At 36.9% G+C, this 13,069-nt stretch overlaps 1 protein-coding gene across 1 annotated transcript in view; it reads left to right on the forward strand.

Moving 5' to 3' along the window:
- The window catches only part of NYAP2 (neuronal tyrosine-phosphorylated phosphoinositide-3-kinase adaptor 2), a 133,542-nt gene that overhangs the window by 82,940 nt on the left and 37,533 nt on the right, over positions 1-13,069 (forward strand). The window contains exon 4 of the mRNA XM_032225678.1: positions 9,487-10,584. Within this exon, the coding sequence (XP_032081569.1) occupies positions 9,487-10,584 (1,098 nt within the window). The remainder of the gene's footprint in view (positions 1-9,486; positions 10,585-13,069) is intronic.

Genomic DNA, 13,069 nt, shown 5'->3' on the forward strand with positions numbered 1-13,069 from the left:
AAGGGTAAAAAAGTTACGATATGTCACGTGATGATGCTATGACAATACGAGTCTAGATCTCTGGTCTAGATCTCTCAGTTTAGTAGGAAAGCAACTGCATCTACTCATTTGTGTCTCTATGAAACAAATAGCAAAGCTTACCTGACTTTCAATCCTGGATGTTATCATGAGAAACCCTTATACATTTTTCTTCTGCCTCACTATAACCCACATGTTGATAATCATATGATTAGCAATTTACTTTCATAGAATTCAAAGGTCAGCTAGAGTTCATATTCTACGTATGAGTCTCCCTCCCTCTCCCCCCTTCTTTCTCTCTCTCACACACAACTACCTCACAGGCAGAATTATTGTTTTTAATAATTTTAGGAATTATTTTCCCTTTTCAGGAGAACAAACATGATAGTTCTTTCTTACTATCCATTTGCTAATACTTTAAGGCTACATTGCTTATCTTAAAACAAATACTACTTAGGACAATGTAGAAAAAAGAAATTCCAATATTGTATTAAATAAATACAATAAATCTAAATAACTCTAAATGCAGCATTTAATTAAGAGAAAGCTGAAGCCAGTTTCATATAACCTAAACATATCAGAGGAAGGATATGTCATATCAAAACATAAGATTGAACAGCCAGCCTCAGAATGTTTGGTGAAGTACTAAAAGAAGCCCTGTTGGTAACTGCTTTTCAAGTGTCATGCTCCAGTCAGAGTCTGAATCTGTGGGGGAAGATGAGCTTGAACAAGAACTAACAGAGATGGAGAGGCCAGCTCCATTAACCTTGGAAGTAGCTGGGGAAGAGCAGAGTCAGTCCAGGCAAGGCTTTTCTAAATTAGTAAGGCCTGCAGACAGGGAGAGCTCAGGAGAAGAGCAAGGACTACCTCCTCCTGATCCGAGAGCAAGGAGGAAATAGAGAAGGCGAGATCAATGCAGATTGAGCCAGCTATTAGGAAGGAGAGTGCCCCGCCCCTTTCAGAAGCCACACCTGGGAACTGAGATGTAAGGAGGTGCCAGTGGAAGGGACATTTGTTAGGAAGAAGCATTGAATCTGTGGAGTCTTGCCAAAGCCTGGAGATTGCTGTACTATGTCTTGTAGGGCTTGCCAGTTTGCCTGCTTCGCTGAACTTCTTGCTCTGGTTACTGTTTAGCTAACCTGGCTTATTGGACTCCTGGCCCTGATTAATATTTGATTAACCTGGCTTATTAGACTGCTGACTCTGGTTGCTGTTTGGTTAACCTGGCTTACTGGACTTGCAGCCAGAGGCTTCTTTAGGTGCATGTGAGAGTTTTGCTCCAGGACTTGCGGTGAATGTGAGAACATTTGGGGGCACAATTGGAGCAATAAAGGGGAGCTAGACCTGTTCTCTGGTTGTGTTGCTTTCGTGCCATGCCCCGAGTCATCATATCAGGCATGGTTATGATGCTTCCACATCTGGGCATCAAAACTCTGAAATTGCAGATGGCAGTAGAAGGCAAGGAAAACAGTAACTCTTGCCTTTCATGATTATTACCAGTACTTTATTGGGCTTTTAAGGAAAACAAAGAATTAAGGTGTTCTGGTTAAGAGTAGCTGTTTAATTGTCCCTTGTGCTGTGTACTTGTTCCTGAGTTGAACTGCACAGCAGATTATCTCTGTAGTAGTTCCAAAAGCTGGTAAATAGCTGAGGCAGAATAGAAAATTGCAAACCTGTTATTTTTCTTTTAATTGTCCTTTTCCCTTATACACTACAATCATGAAAAGAAATAGCAGAATGCAATTTCATATTTCCACTCGCCCAATAAGGAGGGGAAAAGGGGACCTTGATTTCTGATAACAGATAAATATAGTATCTACATTAAACTACAGAAGCCATATTTTTGTTTGAAAACTCTGCTGTTCCTTTGAACTCCAAAAATATCTCCTTTGAAAAATGCCTTATAGTTAAATTTACTTACAGCTAGCTCAGCTGGAGCAACCCAAAGCTCTTTTCAACCCTGAACCCCTGGATGCTGAAAGAGAGTTTGCATGTTTGCTAGGATTAAAAAAAAATGTTGCACTTATTTTTCTGGTTCTTTGGGTTGCCCTGTTTAATCACATAGTAGCAGTTCTGAGTTCAAGAAAATTGTATCCCCCAGAGAAACTTCCAAACATCTGGGCTCAGTAATTTCTTTTCTCATTCCTATCCAAACTTCCTTCAACTCATTCTACTAACTCTCTCACCAGCAGGGCATCTCAGAAGTATTTTGTCCACTCAAGTCATGCCTCATTATGAACAAACTTAACTGACTTTCTTGATCTCAGTATCAAAGTCTGAATATTCTTATTGTCTAAAAATAATCATAGGGATATACAATTCACATCCAGATGAAATACATAAATAAGAAAAAGCGCTATTGAACTCAATAGAAATGAGTGCCCCACTTAGATTTGGGGGGGCTGGGGGTGGGGAATGTAGCCTATCCCTGTCATGCATAGCCAAGCAGCTCTTTAAAGGCCAGGGCATTTTAAACCCCAAACACAGACACACAATTCAACAACCTTGTTGTCTTGCCCATTTCTTCTTTTCATTTTTGAGTCAATTTCTCTTGCATCTTTCTGATAGCATCAACCTAAATCTAAGTGTGCTACTCATTGGTTATTCCATAGCTTGTTAGGAATATAATTCTAATGGTTGGGTTGGCAATATATGAATCATGTAACAATGTTGTACCTTTTTCTTTAAGCCATAGTGTAAAATGTGATTGGATGATTGGGTGCTGTTTTCCTCAATCGGCCATAAGAGGGAGCCAGAAGGACTTGTTAGCTCTTTGTTCGTGAGATGCTCAGCTGATCTGATCTGAGTGCCATGAGCGATTGTAAGTTTTGCAACTGTTAGCAAACTTAGTGAACCGGACTGATTATATGATTACTGGACCATGTTGTTTTGATTATCCCTTAATTGAAAGACATTGATGACTGGCGTCTTAACCGTGTATGACTTGGACTGTTTGATGGATTCTGATACCTCTATTTCCACGAAAGTAAAATAAACTGCAGTGTCTCTGTATGCTGGTTTGTGTGTTCTCCAACACAACTCTCACAATGCTTCACTGAATGTACTCGCTCTCCCAACGGAGAGCTTACCTAACACTGGTTATGGGCCCAGCACGATTCCGCTGTTGTGCTCCTCACTTCCTTGGCTTAAGTTAACTCTCCAGATAGCATTGGTTTCATTTCCTTCATGGACAGAATTTTCTCAAGCTGCAAGCAGACATGATGGCAGGACATAATGCCGGGAAAAGCCTTGTAAAGTCTTCCTTTATCTCTTACTCATGAGTCACCTTCCTGGCACTCCAACAGGAATGCTTTGTCTCTCATTTCCCTTTTGCAATTTTAAATTAATTAGGGTTAGAATGGTTAGGCTTCCTGTCAGATTTGTCTGAGGGTGTCATGGTTGTTATCTGGACTTGGAATTAGCTCTTGTTCTTTCCTTTTCATTCCATTTTTTAAAATAAATATTATATTGTATTTGCTATTCTGTTTGGTCTTACTGTATACCTCTCAGAGCAGGGGTGTCAAACTCATGTCATCACGACAGCATCACATGACATATTGGGTTTTTTCCACCTTCACTAACCTGGGTGTGGTCATCGCCAGCACGTGATGCATCCAGCCTGGGTCCATGAGTTTGACAACCCTATCCTAGAGTCTGGAGATGGGTGATGCCTAAATTTTAAAAGTTACATTAATTAAATTAAATTGTCTGATTCCTTTGTTCCCCTATCTCACCTTAAAATGTTGGCTTCTTTTTATTTCCTCAAGTGATGTCCATATTTGCTTAATGATTACCATTAAAAAGGTTGTAAAATCAGGTGTGATCACATGGTGACTGCTTAGTGACTGGCATGATTTACAACCATAATTCTGGGCTTGATTGTGGTCATATATTGGGGATAGATACATTGGTAGTTTTATAACAGCCAATTTATTACCTTGCTTCTTATGGCACACCTCTATATGTACCAGTTTCATTCATCTCAGCATGGTGGCTTCCGGCAGTCACAACTGCTGGTTCACTCATAGGTGGTTCACTCATGGCTGCACTGCACGCTACGTGTGCATGCACAATGGAAAGAAAAATGTTATGCACAGAAGCAAAAAAATAACATGGTAGTGCCTAGGCGCAACCAGGAGAACCGGTTTGGGGGGCTTGGCAGATCTGGGTCACAGCCGGTTCCAGTGACCCAGGCTGCCAAACCACTACTGGTTCGGCCAAAACGGTAGGAACCCATCACTGGTGCTACCGCAACTTGTGAAATATAACACCTTTTTCCTTTACATAAAATTTTCTGAATAAATTTGGACCCAAATTATACATTAACTTTTAAACATAGGTATGTGGGGCTCATATTCCCCATGTCTCTAACCCTTCTATACACATAGAACAATGTACATAGCAAAACCATTTTTGTAAAAAAAAGAAAGAAAAAGAAAGATGTTGAAAATTCTATCTGGATTAAAGATGACGAGAACAAAATTTGAATGCTACCATTCTTTAAGATAGAATCCCAGTTCCAGTCTGGATGGGATTGTATTTCATAATGTGAAACACAATTTTTTTCAGGAGTATCTGAAAAAACTATTTTTTGTGTTCTTATAAGCTCCTGCTTGAGTCATTTGGTGTTCTGTCAGTTCTATTTTTCAATTGTCTCCAATTTTTCCAAGCATCAGGAGTTTTTTTATTTTATTGCAAAATGCAATATTGAAGCTTTAGTTTCATTATTAGAGTTTCCAGACAGCCGTCTGGCTGTACTTTATTTAATAATTAATTATATAAAATGTACAATTAAAAAAAACATATTGCAAGAAATATGAATAATTTGAACTCAGTATTGTTTTTGTATAGTTGGGAGAAAGGAATATTTATTTCAGATATATGGTCTATTCACGAATGTAGAAAATATGTACTTAAGAAAGTTGGTGTTAGAGATTAATTTGATTTTGCACTTAATAACTGCAGCTAGATTGTTGGTGGCGCAATACTGGAAGAAGGAAGATTTGCCTACTATCCAAGAATGGACATTGAAAGTCACAAACCTAGCCGAGATGGCTAAAATATCTGCATATCTTAAGGACTATTCAAACGAGAGATATAAACGAGACTGGAAAAAATAGATTGATTATACTCAAAATAAATATGGTACTAAGAAATTCCAGATAGCTTATGATTAAGATCAGGAATGATATAAATTGTTTAGAGTTAGCCTAGCAAGGAGGAGCTAAGTTCAATTTAATTTTCTACTCTCTTTTCAAATATATTTTAGACTGTTTTTGTTAAAGACTTATACCTTCTATTGGTTGTGGGAAGTTAGGGGAGGGAAGGTTGGGGGGGAGGGAGGGAGGGAGGGAAATATATTAGGCTTGAGGAGGGGTGTTAGGTTTTAAAGTAATATGATTGTACATGTATACTGTCTTCTCTTATTTTTTTAAAACAAAGATATGTTATGTATATTGAAATGGAAGTATAAATACCATCAACACAGAATGGAGTTTGCTCAGAAGCTGAAATACACCAGGTGAATGAGAGGAAGAGTGGGAAGCAGAGGAGAGAAGAAAGATAGGAAGAAAGGGATAGGAGAGAGGGCAAGTGGGGGAAGATGAGGAGAATAAGGAGGAGTGGAAAAGGGAGAGAGGAGAAGGAGAAAGGAATGGGAAGTAGAGTAGAAAAGGATGATGGAGGGAAGAAAGTAGGTAGGGAGGGGGAGGAGAAAGGCAGAAGAAAGTGTTGGATAAGGCATAAATATGGTGTATGGAGAGCAGAAGAGCCAATAATTGATTTTTCTTTTTATTTTATATTTTTTCTGGGAGTTGATGGCAAGATGAACTGATGTAATTATTAATTAACATAACATGATATTGGCTATGTAATAGTATACATGTAATTATATGTATGAAAATGGAAAATAAAAAAGAAATGTTAAAAAAAAGAAAGTTGGTGTTTTGCAAAATTGGTATTTTGCAAACATGTTAGTGCAGGGGTGGCTATTGATTTATTTATGTTTATTCTTCACTGACAGATTCTTGCTGAAATTTGGCAGGAATCATCTTGGATAGGTTTCTATATCTAAAAGAAAACCATGGAGAGTGTGACTTATCATTGAACATGGCTATTGATTAGGATGGGTTATTTGTGGGAGTTTATGTGCTAGCATGGAAAGAATATTGCCCTTTACTGAAATGTCAAAGTATTAACACAACATTGTATGTTTTTCTCAGTCAAAGAGATTGCCATCTCTCTGTTTCATTGTTTCACTGTTTAATTGCCAATAGGATGCTAAATATCCTACAAAGAGACACATACCAAAAGTCTCATATACACAGTTGAACCATCCATGCTAAAAGTTTTCAGAAATGTGCAGAAACATTGCTTACTAATATCATTAACATTTCATAATTTGTTACCATGATTGCTGTGTGCAGAATTGCTGTACTCCTTTGTTTATTTGTTTGTTTGTTTCATTTATATGCTGCTGTAACCTACACAGTTTAAACATGCAACAATGTATGAAGAGCATACTATAGTGATGAAAATCAAATATTAAAGCAAGAATAAAAAAAAATGCAGAAATAGCAAATAGAGAGTAACTCCTCAATTTTCCAATGCCTTTCAGAACAATTCCAATTTATCTGTTTCCAAAATACTGCTCATAAGATTGCTCTTGGGTTGGGGTGCAACTGAGAAACATTACTTGGTGGATTCTTCATTCTTTATTTAAAAAAAATGGAGAACTGAAGATTTTGTTAGGGAGACTATTCTTGGGGCAAAGAATCATAGTACCTCCAGTTTGGTTTGGTTTTGAGATGTAAAGATCTGTATCACCAACAAACTGATAATATTGTTGTGTCCTGTTTCAACTTAGGAGCACAGAAATTCACATGTTTTGGGGTTGTTTTTTTTACAGATGTACAGCCCCTGTGAATATCTTATTGGGATACCCCAACTAATTTAGGAGCATGTTATTGAACCTCCCATGTTTACCAGCCTTAACCCTCAAATCAGATCCTTGCTCAGGCACATCTCTGTTAGAATCAACTCAAGGAATACTGAATTTTGGAATCAAGGCATATCAAGAAGAATTATCCCAAGACAAGCCAAACATTTTTTGATATCTCAACTAATACCATCCCCAAGTGAAAAAGGAAGGGGTCCTTGAGAAAATAGGAATCAGAAGTCAAGTTCATCCCAGAAGATTATGTACCTTCTTCCTCTCCTTTTTTACTGTATCTGTCTTTTTAAAGCTCCTTTTTAGGGCAATGCCCCAATTTCCCTCCTCATTAGCGTGTGACTACATTTTTCCAAATAAGAGATGCTCCCTTGTCCCTCTTTCTGCTTTCCCTCTGTTCTTCCTAATATTACTATTCCTATAGAGCTTAAATAACAGCAAAAGACTATCACAGATCTTTTAAAATAAATTATAAAATATTTATATCCCAGTCTCCCTAGAAGAAAAAGGGGCATTTTTCTTTTCTTTTTTTCTTTTGTTTAATTAAAGGTCTTCATATATTCATTCACAAAAGGAATATGAGTCTAATAACATGATATGAAGGAAGAATGTTTATTTTATTCAGTGATCTTTTATATTAAGCATGGTGATACAATCAGCTAACCTTTATGCTACTGACTGTATTGCATTTTCTGTGCGTGGCATAAAATGACATTGTGCACCAGGTGAGGAAATGCCAGGTGCTACCACAGTGCATTTCAAACCATTCTATCTTCAACATGCTATAAAGCATTAAACATAATGCTTAAATGGCAAGCTGAGGGGAGCTAAAGAAAGGAAGGACCTTTTCAAAGAATGGAGAGGTGCAGATTTGGATAAACCTGAAGGTCATTTCATACAACCTTTCTTAGAAGGAGGCATGTGACATCTAAAGAAAGCTTACTTATTAAGCCATGCTGTTTATTGCATAGTATAGAAAACTCCATGAACTGGAAATGTGTTTCCACACAGCAGTCAAGTTTTCTCTTTCTTTCTTTCTTCTTTCTTTCTTTCTTTCTTCTCTTTCTTTCTTTCTTTTCTTTCTTTCTTGCTTTCTTTCTTGCTTTCTTTCTTGCTTTCTTTCTTTCTTTCTTTCTTGCTTGCTTGCTTGCTTTCTTTCTTTCTTTCTTGCTTTCTTTCTTTCTTGCTTGCTTTCTTTTTATTTCTTTTTTATTTAAAACATTTATGTAGTCATCTATCTTATATCAAATTCTGCATCAAGATTGCTCTAATTTCCATTTTATGAAATCCAAACCTATGGGAGTTGAATGAAGACTAATTGCCCACTTATCTGATTTGTTTGGGCATAAACTAAGTCTTGGCTGAGTCCAGTAGTTGAATATCACCATAGTTTAGACTCACATAAGAAAGGCATCTGTTCAATATATTTTGCATAGGAGAAAAGGTGATGTTCTACATTTCTATGGAGATTCTCAGTTATCCAGGTCATGGCTGTTTCAAAGGTGTTTTTTCAAAAGGCAACTGGACTATGTTTTTTCTTCCTTGAGGAAGAAGATGTTTCACTACTTATTCAAGAAGTTTCATCAGTTCTAACTCTCATCAAACAGCTTCTTGGATGAGAAGTGAAATATCTTCTTCCTCAAGGAAAAAACATAGTCCAGTAACCTCATGGTAACAAAAGACCAATGCCTGCTACAAAATCTTGATTTTGAATTAGCCTTTCCATTTACTTTCAAATTTATGCTGATTTTGCCCAAATTCGTCACATGTGTCCAACGTAAAAACAATGGTGTGCCCGGTTAATCTCTAGTTCTGCCATAAAGCTGACCCTGATTGAACAATCCCTTTGGTTAACTGTCTGTGGATATAGTAAAATGTATTTAGCTACTAATTTAGCCCATCAGCATAGGTTATGAGTGGAAAAGATTTGGAAATATTTGAAAAATGCATGTACAATTAGGTCATTCTACAGATAAAATTGTATTCACTTCCCTAAAAGTAGGCTATTTAGGCCCATGTTCATGATGTTCCCTGTGCCTTATTGAGAAAAAAAATTAACAAGACAACAACATCACTTTTGGAAGGTTTTTATGTTCTCCAGTTTTAACATGAACTTTAAATCATTACCAGGGAGGGGGAGCAGGGTGCCACGAGAGGGGGGAATTGGCATGAGCCAGACTTGATCTTAAGTGTATGTATTCTTTCCATTGCTTGTTCAGTGTAGAACAGAATGCTGGATTAGATACCATGGATGATACCATATGATTATTTTTATGTTCATAAAGTATGAACAGGCAATATCATTTTTGACTAAACATCGCCACATCTAAGCAATTAGTGAACTTGGTGAGTTATTTCCATCGTGTTTCATGAAATATATATTTCAGCACACAAGTTAGTTCTGGAGAATTTACATAGAATCAATCATCAAAACAGGATAGGCATTTTCCAACAAGTATTTTGAAAATACACAATTTTTATTAATTTTCTGATTAATGTGTATTCTCTTTGCCTTATAGTATCCACCAAGCCAAGGCCTCACAGTGATGAATACACAAAGAAGATTCCTCCCCCAAAGCCAAAGCGGAATCCAAACACTCAATTAAGTGCATCTTTTGATGAAACTTATATCAAAAAGCATGGCTCCATAAAGTCTGTGCTAAGTAGAGATGCTTCTTTGACTCAAGTCAGCAGTCCTGCTCTGGATACAGAGGAAGAAGAGCCAGTTTATATTGAAATGGTTGGGAATATATTAAGAGACTTCAAAAAAGATGAGGAAGATCAAAATGAGGCAGTATATGAAGAAATGAAATATCCCATCTTTGAGGATGGAGGCCAAGATTTAAAGTGTCCATGTGAGTTTGACCATCACAGCTGTTCCTCTCAGTGTGCTACTCCCACAGTGCCTGACCTTGATTTCACCAAGTCCTCAGTGCCATCCACTCCCAAAGGTGTGATTTGTGATATCCCACCACCATTCCCAAATTTGCTTTCTCATAGACCACCACTCTTGGTATTCCCACCTGCACCAGTGCAATGTTCCCCAAATTCTGATGAATCTCCTTTAACACCATTGGAAGTCACAAAGCTTCCCGTGTTGGAAAATGTGTGCTATATTAAACAGCAAACTGGAGCTTCTCCATCCTCATTGCCACCTCATACTCCAAGTCATCAAAAACTAGAGAAAGACCAGACAGCTTCTCATGGAACTAGTACTCCAGGGCACTCCTCTTCACCTCCTCATCCTTCTACCCTATACAGAACACAGTCTCCCCATGGCTATTCCAAAAGCCACTCAGCCTCTCCCTCTCCTGTGAGTATGGGTCGGTCACTTACTCCTTTAAGTCTCAAAAGACCTCCTCCTTATGATTCTGTACATTCAGGAAGTCTCTCAAGAAGTTCTCCATCAGTGCCTCATTCTACTGCCAGAAACATATTGCATGAAGGAGGGAAAATGATAAATGCCTCTGTCAATACCTACGGGTCATCATCACAGAGTACTTCACGTTCTAGAACACCAACAAGTCCTCTGGAGGAATTAACCAGCCTTTTTACCTCAGGACGAAGCCTACTGAGGAAATCTTCCAGTGGAAGAAAATCTAAAGAACCTGCAGAAAGTAAGCTTTACTTATTATTATTTTCAAATAATTGTTTTTCTATGAAATATACAACAGTGAAACTTGTATCTTACATGAATATTGACACCCCTTTCTAACATGAACTGAATTTCTAATAATCCAAAAGTGAAGGTTGGACATAGATTGTGATATAAATTAAAACTGACAGTAATTCAGCAATTTGTTCACCCTTAATGCAGATATTTCCCTACTGAATTTCAGTAGCAATAAAATAATTTGGCTCATGTTAAAATGAAGAAAAAATCATTTATTTGATATATTATCAAATGGTGAGTATTTGAAAAAAACCCCATGTTTTTCAAGAATTTTCTCTAAATTCATAAATATGATTTCTGACCATTGATATATTATTTACAAACTACTGCAAGTCAGTTTCAACTACAAGACACATAACCTATGGTACTAATTATGGCCACGATCAATGGGAGTTCCATAAATACATGTCCACACATGTAATCCAAGTACGAGAAGAAGCTGGAAAAGAATGAGTAACAAATAAAATATTTGAAACATTAAAAAAAAATTCTAAGCCAAGTTTCTTTGTTTTTTAAACATAGATGTTTAAAACACACACACACACACACACACACACACACAATTTGCCTAATACTGATGGGGATTTTGAAAGCAAAGGGTGAGTGGAAATTATCTATGCAAGTGATTTTGATCAGAACCTGGCTCCTGTGGATTTACACTGTCATCCAAAGCAAATCAGAGAAAGCAGCAGGGCCCTACACATTTAATCAATCATGAAGCTTAACTTATAAGCAGAGGGGTTTCTTGAAGGATTGCCAGATCTGTTTTGAAATATTAAGCAGGTACTGAGTTACCTTTACTAAACTGTCATCTTTCCTTTGTTTTCTTCTTGTGGTTTTAAATATAAATTTAAACCTTGACTTTAATGAAACCATGAAAAGAAACAATTGCATCTTAGGATGCTTTTTAGCAAATAAATAAGTAAATAAATTTAAGGACTGGCTTCCTTAAATGGCTTGGGGCTTAATTGCTTCTTTAGATTTGGAGGTCTTTGTCCTCAAAATCAGATTAGATTGCGGGGAGGGGAGTTAATTTGAAAGAAAGCAGGAATACACAAAGAACACAACAAACATAAAAAACACCCCAGTCTTTCATATTATATTGTTTCTGATTATCTTCTCCATGTCAGAGAGAGTTCTGGTACAGATTGTTGGAAAAATGAATAAAGTACAGATAGGAATTGAACACTAAGTCTTTAATAGTATTACAAAGTAAGTATGTCTGATATACTATTCCCTGGAGATCCTATAAAACCATTTATGAATGACTTTGAGCTATTTTGAAGGCAGTAGAGCCCAGACATATTTTTGAGAGTTTATTTTCTAATTCTGTAGTTTAAAAAGCAACCAGCAATAAAGTACGTCTTTTGGACAGGAAAAAAATAGCACAGAAAACATGCTGAACCCAATAAACTGTTCATTTTTGTGTTCTTTCTAGAATGGCAGCCAAATTTTAAAAGATTTATATGTTATAAAGCCACATCTTTTTCTTTTATAAATTTCTCACTCCTGTTCTTTACACTTCTGTAAATGTAAGAAAGTTCCCTCACAATTTCATATGGGATAGTTTGGTGACCTAGCTTAGTACTGTCATTTGAATGCTTCAAACTGAGATTGATTATGTCTCACCAACTACTGGTTTTCTTTTTAAGTGGTGATGAAGAAATTGTAACTTATTCTTCCTATCACAAAATCAAACTGCATCCAGTTTTGGTTGATGCTGAGACTCTAGAAAGAGTATAGAGAAGAGCAACAATGATGATTAGGGAACTAGAAGCTAAAACATATGAAGAATGATTGTAGCAATTGGATATGTCTAGTTTAATGAAAAGATGGAGAAGCAGTGACATGATAGCAGTGTTCCAAAGCACCAAAGGCAGAACAAGAGAAATAGATGGCACTCAATCAAGGAGAGAACCAACCTAGAAGTAAGGAGAAATTTCCTAAATTAGAACAATCAATTAGTGGAATGGCTTGTCCTCAGAAGTTGTGGGTGCTCCAACACTGAAAGTTTTTAAAAAGAGATTGAACAACCCCTTGTCTGAAATGATACAGGGTTTCTTGCCTGAACAAGGGGTTGGACTAGAAGAACTCCAAGGTCCCTTTTAACTCTTATTATGTTAAGATGCACTCAACCCACTCAACCATGAGATAGGAAGGAATGTTGGAATAGTGCTGTGGGAATTGGTTATCTTATATTGAAGAATACAAGAAGAGAGAATCAAACTGAAAGAATGAGTTACTGAAAAATATTTCACAGAAAAATATTGCATCTTTGTACAGTAACTTGGCAGCTTGTAGTCCATCATGTGTAAAAAAAATCACGCTTCATTTGTATGTTTGTGTGTTCAGATTAAAATGCACAATTAGTAGAAAACAATACCAGAGTTGTGATTTTGTGGGATGCAATCAAATCTGGATTTAGAATA

Source organism: Thamnophis elegans, chromosome 10 (assembly GCF_009769535.1).
Source record: "Thamnophis elegans isolate rThaEle1 chromosome 10, rThaEle1.pri, whole genome shotgun sequence".
NCBI classification, from domain to species: domain Eukaryota; kingdom Metazoa; phylum Chordata; class Lepidosauria; order Squamata; family Colubridae; genus Thamnophis; species Thamnophis elegans.